At 37.7% G+C, this 13,045-nt stretch overlaps 1 protein-coding gene across 1 annotated transcript in view; it reads right to left on the bottom strand.

Annotated features, from left to right (window-relative positions):
* The window catches only part of Klp3A (kinesin-like protein 3A), a 188,479-nt gene that overhangs the window by 124,438 nt on the left and 50,996 nt on the right, over positions 1 to 13,045 (bottom strand). The window contains exon 8 of the mRNA XM_090380432.1: positions 10,786 to 10,844. Within this exon, the coding sequence (XP_090236558.1) occupies positions 10,786 to 10,844 (59 nt within the window). The remainder of the gene's footprint in view (positions 1 to 10,785; positions 10,845 to 13,045) is intronic.

Genomic DNA, 13,045 nt, shown 5'->3' with positions numbered 1-13,045 from the left:
TTCCTTCCTTCCTTCTATTACATTAATTAGCACCCATAATTTTGATCTTTTTCTTCTATGCAAATAAAGAAAAGTATAAGAATAAAGCAATCTGAAAACTTAAAAGAGTGCTTACAGATCTCAACCTTATTGGTGTTCTACTAATTATTGTTCTAAATTTATGCTCAATATTCTTAAACCTGTGTACAGTAATACCCCGACTTACACTACCCCGACTTACGCGAACTCGGAGTTACGCGGTTCTTGATTTTTTTCGTTTGGCAACGCTGCCGCCCACTATCTTCAAGGTCGTTTTTCATATGTTATCGATATACGGTGCGACGGCGGAGAATGAGAGCGAAAGATGAACAAAATTCAACTTTGTTGCTTTTATGTTTTTATATCAGTGAAGGGGAAACACATTTCACCATAATAACGTAAAAACCAACACAATTCCAGCTATCGGTATAATCGCAAATGCAATTAGATCGAGTTTACTACCAGTTTATAACAGATTTCACTAGCAGAAACGCAACTGGATTTTTATTGTTTTATGGTAGTAACCCCTAGAAATGTGAGGTGTTAATAGTGTATCTCTGCCTTTATGGTGTTGTTTATTCAGTTGCTACATGCGCGCAGCTTTGTTTATGCGTATCAAGCGTGCCTCCTCGTTTTGTAATTGTGCTTTATTCCCTAAAAATGAGTAAAATACTTAATTAAAAGGTGTGAAAAGGAAGCGTCCTGGTGAAGACACTGCAGATTCAGAGAGAAAAAGAAAAGCAATTATCGATAAACAGAGGCGGACTGGGTCAAAAATTCTTACCCGGGAAAATTTATAGTGGCCTCATACTATGGTTTATGGCCAAAATCACACTGGCCCACCGGGGTTTCCCCGGTAAGGCTTATGGCCAGTCCACCTCTGTCGATAGAGAAAAAATATGAAATTGTGAAACGCTTTGAGCGAAATGAAAGACCATGTGATATTGCACGTGCTACAGGCCTAAATGAAGCAACGGCGAAAAGCACATGACAATTGCAAACTTGACAGGTTGAAAATTGAAAAGGGCTCAATTGTAAAGGGCTTAAAAATTTTAGAAAACATAGACTCCAACGAAGAACGCGTTATAGCTACAAAGCAAGGAATAAAAAAAATTATTAGCTTGCTACGAAGAAATTCTGCGTGAAAAAAAGAACGCGATGTGTCGTCAGACGAATTTGTTAGATTTTATGAAGCCATCGACATCGAAATAACTTTTTTACGTAAGTCATTTATTTTTTTTAATACATATTTTGTATTAATATGTATAAAGAATTGCAATTTTATTAATATTTTTCTTCTAAACTAGTGTTTTTGTTAGTCGTTGGTCCCAATTAAACAAAATTTATATGTATTTATATGCAAAGTTGTACCCCGACTTACGCGAATTCGACTTAAGCGATTTTCGTCGGACCCACCTATCGCGTAACTTTGGGGTATTACTGTATTTAATCATTAGAAATTTGCTGCTGTCTATGCATGGAAAAAAAATAAAACCTGTGAATTTTTATTTTTTTTTTGTGTTGTATTTCTTTATTTTTATTTCCAATGTTTTAAATGTATATGCCTGTGGCTGTTAAAAATTGTTGACGATCCATGTAAGTCCTGGCCATACATGACAGATTCACATGAGGGAATTTGTAAGTTTTCATCATAAGATTCAATAAATAGCAATTTTCCATAGGAAGCACAAAGACTTCTCCTCAAGATTCAATTAATTTAACATCAATAGCCACAAAAAAAAAAAAAAAAAAAAAGCTCTAAAATTTACCTCTAGTATTATTATTTCTAGGACAAAATTAGTTGTGGGCCTATATGAGAGCTTGAAGGACAGGGTGGATGCCCTCGAAGGATTAAAAGTGAGGAGCCCATCAAGCTCTCAGCTGCCCACACCAATGTTAGAGCTTGCACTTGGTCATCACGCAACACAGCGGCAGCCCCCAAGGCAGAATGCGCTGGTCCCAAAGGAACTAGTAGTTGTTGGTGACTCTATTGTCAGGGAAACGGGAAACTTGCTTTGTAAAAAGGATAGGTGGAACAGGACCAGGGTATGTCTGCCAGGGGCAAAGGTTGATGACGCTGTAGAGCGGATATCATCTTTTAAGGGCACAAAAGGTGATATAGTTGTACACGTTGGCACTAATGATATTAAGAGTAGGAGATCGGCGGAATTACTTAACAAGTACAGGTCATTGTTGAAAAAAAGCCGTGAATTAGGGTTGAATTTGAAAGTGTCTGCAATTCTGCCCAGACACGATAGGAGGGAGTATATGATGAGAGCCCTGTCGATCAATTCGGCCCTGGAAAGATTGTGCAAGGCTCTAGGGATAGAATTTTTTTCAGCCTGGTCTGTACTTGTTAACAGGAGAGACTGCTTCTACAGGGATGGGATACACTTAAATAGAAAGGGTGCAAGAATGTTTGCTGATGCTATCGAGGCAGTGTTAGGTGGGTCGGAAAACTGCTAGATTGGGGGGATACAAGGACTAATAGATTAACAGTAGCCACTGGCAGAGGTGAAAGTGATTCTTGCACTGCTTCTATTGGAATGAGCCGCAGCCTTGAAAATAAGATGCAGGATATTTCAGAGACTGCTGGGAATCATTGGGGTACAAATAAACACATAGGTTGTGTTAGGGTAGCTAAGAAAAAGAACAGGTGCATGTATACTTGCGTGTTCACCAATGCTAGGAGTTTAGTAAATAAAATTGATGAATTTGAGGTATTGCTCAAAACATCAAAGGCAGATATTGTGGGGATTTCAGAGACGTGGTGTCACACAGATATAAGGAATGCAGAACTGGAATTTGGGGAGTACAATGTCTACAGAAAGGATAGACAGGATAGGAAGGGAGGAGGGGTTATGCTATTAGTTAAGAAATACATAAAATCCAAGGAAGTGAAGCCAGTCGACATTGCTGGACAGTGCAGTGTCAAGTCAGTTTGGTGTGACATAAGCACTGGGAGATCAAAATTGAGAGTAGGAGTGTGCTATAGGCCTAATGACTCTGATGAGTATAATAAGAAACTGTACAGGGAAATAGAGTGGGCCAGTAAATCAGAGAGTCTTATAATGGGGGATTTTAATTTCCCAGATATTGACTGGAATTTGGGGGCTGGTCACTCACACACTAGCAAGGCTTTTGTGGATTTATTGGATGATTGTTTTGTACATCAGCATGTTTGGGAGGCAACTAGAGAGAGTAATACTCTTGATTTGATTATCAGTAGTGATTCTTCATGCATTAAGAATCTGCAGGTAAATGAACCACTAGGGGGCAGTGATCTAGGTGGCAGCTACTAGGCTTTACATACTGTTCAAGGTTTAGGCCTAAGTGGATGTCAGATGAACTAATGAGACATATGGCCGAGAAGAAAAATGCATGGGATACGTGCAAATTAACATGTGACACAGAAGCCTATGATAGATACAAGTTGATCTGTAACCAAGTTACAAAGGAGGTTAGGCAGGCGAAGGCAGATTACGAGAAATCTTTGGCAAGGGATGCAAAGAAAAACAGCAAAGAGTTCTTTACTTATGTAAACTCTAGAAGGAAGGGGATTGGTCCACTTGATATCGATGGGTCAACTGTTGATGATCCTGCTCAGGTAGCTAACAAACTGAATGAATATTTTGCATCGACATTCACACATGAGGAGTTATTCAGCAAGGGGAATGCCAGAGGTGTATTCAACTCTGGCAGTAAGCTAGAGAATCTTGTAATAACTGAGAGTAAAGTGGAGGAGAAATTGTTGAAGACAAATACAAGAAAGGCACCTGGGGTGGATGGGATCTATCCAGTTATATTAAAGAAGGCAGCAAAGGAAGTAAGCAAACCCTTAGCCATAATTATGAGAGCTTCCTTGGACTCAGGGGAAGTACCCATGGACTGGAGATGTGCAAATGTGACCCCAATTCACAAAAGAGGATCAAAGGGCGACACAAGTAATTATAGACCTGTTAGTTTAACTTCTGTTCCAGGAAAATTAATGGAGGCACTGGTTAAAGAAGCACTGCAAGATCATCTAGACAAGACTTCAGTTATAGCTCAGACGCAGCATGGTTTTGTTAAGGGGAAGTCTTGCCTGACCAATTTGATTGGATATTATGATGCAGTCACAAAAGAACTGGATGCAGGGAATAACTTTGATATTATATACTTGGATCTTAGAAAGGCTTTTGATACTGTTGCACATGGAAGACTGCTGCACAAATTGGAGCAGTGTGGCATTGGAGGCAAATTGCTGCTATGGATAAAGGGGTGGTTGAGGGGGAGAAGACAGAGAGTGGTAATCAATGGACACTGCTCATAGTGGACTAATGTTATTAGTGGAGTCCCTCAGGGTTCAGTATTGGGTCCATTATTGTTTTCTGTATTTATAAATGATATTGATGATGGTATATCAAGCTTAATGTCCAAGTTTGCAGACGATACGAAGGTTGGCAGGGTTGTCAAGGACACTACTGACACTATGCTACTGCAACAGGATCTGGAAAGGTTGAGCAGATGGGCTGAGAGGTGGCAAATGAAGTTTAACATTGACAAATGTAAAGTACTACATATGGGAAACAGCAACCCCAGAGCAACTTATCAACTCTGTGGTACTACACTGACAGTGGTAGAGAATGAAAGGGACCTGGGGGTGGTTGTGCAGGCAGATATGAAGTTTTCTGAGCAGTGCAGACTGGCTGCAAGAGTAGCTCATGGTGTATTGTCGATGATATATAGGAATTTTTCTAGCAGGGAGGACAAGGAGGTGATTATTCCCTTGTATAAGGCAATGGTCAGGCCACACCTAGAGTACTGTATACAGGTCTGGAGGCCTCATTTCAAGAAGGATGTAGAGATACTGAAACGAGTTCAGAGAAGGGCAACAAGATTAGTGAATGGAACAAAGGGGTGCTCTTACGAGGAAAGGCTTAAGTTTTGCAAATTACAGTGGCTGGGGACTAGGCACCAGCGAGGTGATCTGATAGAGGTGTATAAAGCCTTGAATGGTTTGAGCATGCTCAATGCTGATGGGATTCTTCCTCTTGCTCAGAATAATCACCTGAGAGGGCATAAATTCAAATTGAGAAAAGACAGATGTAGGATAGACGTGAGGAAATTTGGCTTTAGCCAGCGGGTGGTTGGTTGGTGGAATAGACTTCCATCCATTGTCATGGAAGTTGATAGCCTAAATAAGTTTAAGGCTCAGCTGGACAGGTATTTCGAACGAACAGAGGGGTGAAGTGGAAGTGGTTATTTTTTATTTATTTATTTATTATTATTATTTTTTTATTTTATTTTATTATTTTTTTTTTTTGTTGGCTGATGCTGGATAAGCTTGTTTTCTTGCATCAAATGCCTCTACTAATGCTAATCTTTCCTAAAATGAGGCCTCCAGACCTGTATACAGTACTCACGGTATGGCCTGACCACAGCCTTATACAAGGGGATAATCACTCCTTAGCCCTGCTAGCAAAATTCCCATATATCATTGACAAGAGCCAAGGAGCTCACTTGCAGACTGTCCACCCTGCTCACAAAACTTCATATCTGACTGCACAATTACCACCATATCCTTTTCATTCTTCACTACCCTGAGTATAGTACCACACAGTCGATATGTCACTCTGGGGTTACTGATATGCATATGCAGTACTTTACATTTGCCATTGTTAAAATTCAGTTCCCATTTCTCAGCCCATCTGCTCAATTTTTCTGGATCATGTTGCAGTAGTGTACTGTCATTAACAACCCTGCCAACCTTTGTACCATCTGCAAACTTGGACATTAAGCTTGATATACCTTCATCAATATCATTGATATAAACAGAAAACAACAATGGATCAACATGACCCCTGGGGGACATTACTAATAACATTACTCCACGAAGAGCAGTATCCGTTGATTACCACTCTCTCTGTCATCTCAGACTCGACCGTCCCTTCATCCATAGCAGCTTATGCCATACTGCTCCAACTTGTAATAGATGAAATTTTTTATTTTTATTTTTTTTGGCTGATGCTGAATAAGCTTGCTTTCTTGCATCATTCCATGTGCAACGGTATCAATAGCTTTCCTGAAAACCAAGTATATATCAAAATTATTTTTTGCATCCAGTTCCTTCATGACCACATCATAGTATCCAATCAAACTGGTCAGACAGGACTTCCCCTTAACAAACCCATGCTGTGTTTGAACTATAACTGTAGTCTTGTCAAGATGATCCTGCAGTGCTTCTTTAACCAGCAACTGCATTATTTTCCCTGGAACAGAAGTTAAACTAACAGGTCTGTAATTACTTGTGTCACCTTTCGATCCCCCTTTGTGATTTGGGGATACATTCACACATCTCCAGTATGTGGGGACCTCCAAGGATGCCCTCATATTCATAATCATGGCTAAGGGCCTGCTTACTTCCCCAAAACTGGATAGATCCCATCCACCCCAGGTGCCTTTCTTATATTTAACTTCAACTATTTCTCCGTCACTTTGCTCTCAGTTATTACAAAATCATTTAACTCACTGTTAGAATTTGATAAGCTTCTGGCCTCCACTTCCTACAGAATTCCTCATGTGTGAATGCAGATGCAAAATACTCATTCAATTTGTCGGCTTCCTGAGCAGAATCATCAATGATCAAACCATCAATATCAAGTGGATCAACCTGATTTATTACCTTCCTTCTAGAGTTTACATAAGTAAAGAATTCTTTACTGGTTTTCTTTGCATCCTTTGCCAAAGATTTCTCATAATCTGCCTGCCTTTGCTTGCCTGTTCTCCTTTGTGACTCAATTACGGACTATCTTATATCTACCATAGGCATCTATCTGTGTCTCCAGATAATTTATATGCATCCCATGCATCTTTCTTTTCTGCCACGAGTCTCATCAGTTCATCTAACATCCATTTAGGCCTAAATCTTAAACAGTATTTCTTAGTTGATATGAAAAGCATGGTAGCTGCCATGATTAATTCCTTGAATGCTTCTGATTTCTTTAGTCGATAGAATTTTCTGTTGGTAACATCATCAGTTGGTCCTACTGTACAGAATTTAAAAACTGTTTGAGATCACTGTAGTCACCTTTACGAAAGCAAAACTCCTTCCTTTTATCCGTGATGGTAGTTACATCTTTGAGTAAATTCCACATCGGTACACTGTGATCACTGCCACCTAGTGGTTTCTTAATGCATGAATAATCATTGCTGATAATCAGATAAAGAGTATTACTCACTCTGGTTGCCTCTCGGACATGCTGCTGTAGAAAACAATCAACAAAATTAATCCACAAAAGTCTTGCTAGTGTGCAAATGACCAACCCACAAGTTCCAGTCTATATCTGGGAAGTTAAAATCTACCATTATAAGACAATCAGATTTACTGGCCCTCTCTATTTCTCTGTACAGTTGTTCGTTGTACTCATCAGAGTTATTAGGCCTATAACGCACTCCTACTATCAATTTTGCTTTCCCAGTGCTTATGTCACACCAAACTGAACCAACACCACTCAACACTGCACTGTCCATCCACGTCAATTGGATGCATTTCCTCAGATTTTGTGTGTTTCTTAACTAACAGCATGGCCATTTCTTCCTTTCTGTACTCATTGTACTTCCCAAATTCCAATTTTGCATTCCTTATATCTGTGTGACACCATGACTCTGATGCCTTTGAAGTCTTGAACAGCACCTCAAATTTATTTATTATACTCCTAGCATTGGTGTACATGCAAGTATACAAGCACCATTCTTACTCTTAGTTACCCTAACACAGCCCATGTATTTACTTGTTTTATGATGACTCCCAGCAATCCTTGAAATCCCCAGCATGTTTTCCAGGCTGCTGCTCATTTCAATAGAAGCAGTGCAAGAATCACTTTCACCTCTGCCTGCAACTACCGTTAATCTATTAGTCTGTGAATACTCCCTAAGTTAACAGTTTTCCGACCCACCTAACACTGCCTCGATAGCATCAGAAAATATTCTTGCAATCTTTCTATTTAAGTGTATCCCATCCCTGTAGAAACAATCTCTCCTGTTAACAAACACAGACCACGCTGAGAAAAATTCTGCCCCATGACCCTAGCCCCCACAAATGGGATGGATCTATGTGTCAATATTATGTATCACGGAGAAATTATTATTATTATTATCATGGAGAAAGTTATTCTTCATGATGGTGAACGTTGGTGATATGTTTATTTAACAACAAACAGTCCTGTTTTCCTAGAGCCTGATTAATGAGTGTTTAATATAATATGTATTGCAGAATTATATTTATACTTTTTTCCTCCTTGCTGTCTGATCATACTGTGCTGGTATAAAATGATTGTTCGTTGTATCATCATTTCTTTAGTTGATGAAGAGGCACATCACCTTAGATGCTTGTTAGTTAGTTATTTGGTTTTTAGGAGCATTAGCAACTAAGGCCATATTGCTCCGGGATATGTGGTGGTCATTCCCTGACCTTTCCGCATCCTCGGTATTTGGTGGTGACGGGCTTAAACTCCGGTCTAATCAAGAAGTGTGTGCTACGCACTGCTGCTCCTTCCTACCTGGCTACGGAGGGACCTTTAGATGCTTGTAATGTGTATTATATTATTTTATCACTTTTAGTCTATTCTTTATATTTTACTGCTTTTTATTCTTTTAATTTTGTATTTTAATTATATAATGTTTTTGTAGTTTTATTGTACTAAAGGTTTATTTATACAGTTTGTCAGTGGCAACAAGATTTGTTCATAATATACTTATCCCAATGCACAAGCCCTTTCTCTTATATATTAGGTTGCACATTCATATATATGGAAAACTTTGTGAGCCCATACATGCTTTGTCAATGACTTCTGCAGTAGTATATTGAACCTTCAATTTTCCGTTGTCTACTTTTCACAGATGAATCATAATTCACAAGAGATGCCATTATGAATTTTTGCAGCAATTACCAACAGGCACTGGAAAATCTTTTTGTTATCACAAAATCTCAGCATCAGCGGATCATTTGGGCAGGTATCATTGGTGACAACCTGATTGGTCCATTTCTACTGCCACCTGTACTCAATGACCAAAATTACAAGCATTTCTTGGGGAAGGAACTACCTGCACTGCTGGAAGAAGTTCCATTGGAAACATGCCATCAAATGTTGTTCATCATAAAGGGCTCCAGCATATTTTAACTTCACCACTCGAGAATATTTCAATAATAAGTATCTCAGTCACTGAATTGGCAGAGATGGTCAAACTGAATGCCTACATTATCTCTGCTTATTTGGAGCGCCTCCATAGCCAGGTGGGAAGGAGCAGCAGTGCATAGCACACGCTTCTTGATTAGACCGGGGTTCGAGCCCATCACCACCAAATACGGAGGATGCAGAAAGGCCAGAGGATGACCACCGCATATCCCGGAGCAATATGGCCTTAGTTGCTAATGCTCCTAAAAACCAAATAACAAACAAACTAACAAATAATCTGCTCATTTAAATCCACTAGATTTCTTTGGATGGAAACTATGACTAACTATGATGGATTGATCACAGTTAGTTCATCATCATTAATGTAAATATATCAAAATTAATTAAATGAAATTTCACTTCTAGTGAGGTGCATCTTAATATTACGCCTATACCTGTGTTCTTTTCTACTCATATTTTTACCTTCCTTACTGTTAATAACATATATAAATCATAAATTTTGAAAATACAGATTGAAGATGTAATCAATCTGTCACATCCAACATGTCCTAAGTTATGAACATCTGAGAGAATGCTATTTTTTAGGTTTTCAAATTAGGAGGAAAATGTATATTTTGTGACAACCTGGATTAAATGAGAGTGCTTCCCACCCATTGGGAATAAGTATATTTAAATTTAGATAAATCCTAATTGGTACTACTCCAATTTCAAGGCTCTTCAAGAAAAATTGGAAGGAAAACTGACCCTAGTATGAGGAAGGAGAAAGACAAAAACCAAGGGTTTATGGCTTAATAGGGAAAATAGAAGGGGTGATGAGGTCATCTCCTTAAAATGTGTGAGTGGCAGAGTTTGGTAACTGAACACCTTGGAGGAGACCTGATTAAGATATATAAGGAGAAAAAGTAAATGAATGAGGATTAAATTTTCACTATTATAAATTATTCCAGAACTAGGGGCCATATATTCAAATTATGAGGGAAGACGCTTATGCTGGATTGCAGGAAGTTTTCTTTTAGCCAGAGAGTTGTTGATTACTGGAATGTTACCTCCACGGGTGGTTAAGGCTGACAGTGTGGGAAGGTTCAAGTCAATTGAATGGATATCTACATGAGGATGGAGTCAAATAGGTGGTTTGTTTTATTTATTTATTTTTTTTTTTTACTTATTATTTTCCTCCCTTTTGGCCAGTGCAGGACAGAAGGTTATGATTAATGATTACTCTTTAGATTGAGCCAACGTTAAGAAGTGGAGCAAAATGCGGCAAAACCTTGGGCTTCCTTACACTATACTGATAGTAATACTAAATCAGGAACACTAGTAGTTCTGATATGCTTATTTAACAACAAAAATAACTAAAACAAAACTGCATATCAGTTATTTCTATATTATAATAAAAATGCTGGATAATACTACACCTCAATTGTTGGAAAACAATACCTTTGCAATTTAAATGCAACTAAGACATCTATACAAAATATAAGGCACCATATGATAGGGGGAAAAAAACAACAACAAAAAACCTTCTCAATATTATATAATAGTGATCAATTAGATTCATAAAATTAGTTCAGCAATTGCCAAAATTTCTTACCCAGTTTTTTCTTTCAATTCTTCTAGTCGCTGCAACAGCTTATCTTTACTCATTTCAGCCTGAGAAGAAATATAAATCAGTATGGTTAGAAATTACACTAATTAAGCTATTGAAATTCAGTACATTAGAACCTCAAAAATCTTGATAGTATGAAACTTTTTCCCAGGGTAGACAATGGTGTAAGGGCAGAGGGGAATTTGGCTGGCCAGACTTTAAAAAATAAATAATTGTAGGCAGTATTTATGCATTATTTTGCATTAATAATTTCCAAAAAACAATATATTTCTGTTTTATATATTTCCCAGACTATATGTCATTATTCCTACATATTGGTGATGTATAAAATAATTTTGCAAGGCATTTAAAACTAATTCATAGTATAATACTTAATAGTACAGTAACATGTATTTAGTTTCTAAGGGATTTGATTGCTAAAATGATACTGCACTATTTATACTTCATAAAAAATATTGGATAATCAACCCCCGTACCAGGGACAGTATTTGAACCCATGACCTTTATTTCTTAGGCAAGTATGCTGCCCACTGAATCAATATGCCAGTGCAGGTTAACATTTTGGTGTTTTTGGCTTAATGTTGGCAGCTATCATTCTGTGCAGGCTATGGAAATCTGAGCTATTGCATTCATTATGCAATAAAAATACTACTACCCATGAATACTTAGGTTATGTGCATAACCATTGAAAAAAAAATATATTTTTTTTTTCAAAAATCTGGCATATGCTTAGCTTGGCTTGAGAATGTGGATTTATGAGGCTCTACTGTATTAGTATCAGCCATATGGTGTAAGGAAGCCACAGGCTTTTGTTGTACCAGCCAAAATAAATATATAAATAAAATAAAAACAAACTATAGTCGGTCCTCTCTTTAACAAACTCCCATATAGTGAATTTTTCTATTTGGTGATTTTTTTTGATTTTCCCTTGGTCATTATATTGAAAATAGTTTTAAGAGCTAAAACATTCCATAATTTACTGTTTCCCGTAAAACCTATACAACCGAAACCTCTTCTCTATCGAGGAGTCATGCTGATCAACTGCTATCTATGTATCCACAGCCACTGGCAAAGATTAAGGCGTATTTGAGTAGATCAGAGCATAAAAAAAAAAAAAAAAAAAATCATGTATATCTGCCAGTAGTGTGTCACCCATTCTGAAAAACCGTTTTGATTCTCAAATTGTTGGAAATGAGACCCAGTTGGAAGCATGCAAAATTATGCACGTATGATTATTATATGCGGATGAAGCCATTATTAATGGGCGAAGCTGATTGAAGACCAAAATATGCCAAATCAGGGCCATTAATAAAAGAAAAAGCTATGGAGTGCGCATCTTTTTCGGGGCATAAAGCATTCCGAGCCAGTTCTGGTTGGCTGGACAAATTTAAAACGAGTCATGGCTTACTCAAAAAAATTATTTCTGGTGAAAGTGGAGTTGTAATGGAAAAAGACTGTACTCATTGGAAAGAAACAATTTAAAAAAAAATTATGGAGGACTATGAGCCCAAAGACATATTTCATGTTGATGAAACAGGTCTATTTTTCAAATGGTTGCCGAACAAGACTGCCTTTTAAAGGTGATAAATGCTTAGGTCGTAAAATAGTAAGGAGGGAATTACAGTCTTGGTTGGTGCAAATATCGCTGGTATTGAAAAACTGAAGCTTTTGGTAATAGGCAAAAGTAAATAACCACAATGTTTCAAAGGAGTAAAGTCGTTAGAGTTGGACTACAACAAAAAAGCTTAGATGACAAGCGGAATTTTTGAACAGTGGATTTTAAATTGCAATAGAAAGATGAAAGAAAACAGAAAAATCATGTTGACTGTCAACAACTGCCCTGCCCATCTTCACTTCACAATTTTGAAACTTACAAGTGTGAAGCTTGTTTTTTTTCTTCCGAATACCTAGTCTAAATTTCAGCCAATGGACTAAGGCATTATCAGGAATATGAAAATGTACTGAAGGTGCATACTGAAAAAAATTATATTGGGAATAGAAACCAGCCAATTTACAGATTTTCAGATGTGCAAATCAGAGTTGGCAAAAGTGTGGAGTCAAGATGTGATGGAAACAACAATTAAGAATTGTTTTGCAAAAGCAGGTTTTGCTAAAATGCCAATTAACAGCGATGAGAAGGATAACTACTACAAGATATTGAGCAATCAATCTTAGGAAGAACTCCAAGCAAGAGGTTTGATCAGTGGGGAAATTGTTTCTGACAAATTTTAGTAGTCAATAATGA

Source organism: Mastigoproctus giganteus, chromosome 8 (genome assembly GCF_048544385.1).
Source record: "Mastigoproctus giganteus isolate SK-2022 chromosome 8, ASM4854438v1, whole genome shotgun sequence".
Classification (NCBI taxonomy): domain Eukaryota; kingdom Metazoa; phylum Arthropoda; class Arachnida; order Uropygi; family Thelyphonidae; genus Mastigoproctus; species Mastigoproctus giganteus.
This window is presented reverse-complemented; position numbering and strand designations above follow the sequence as displayed.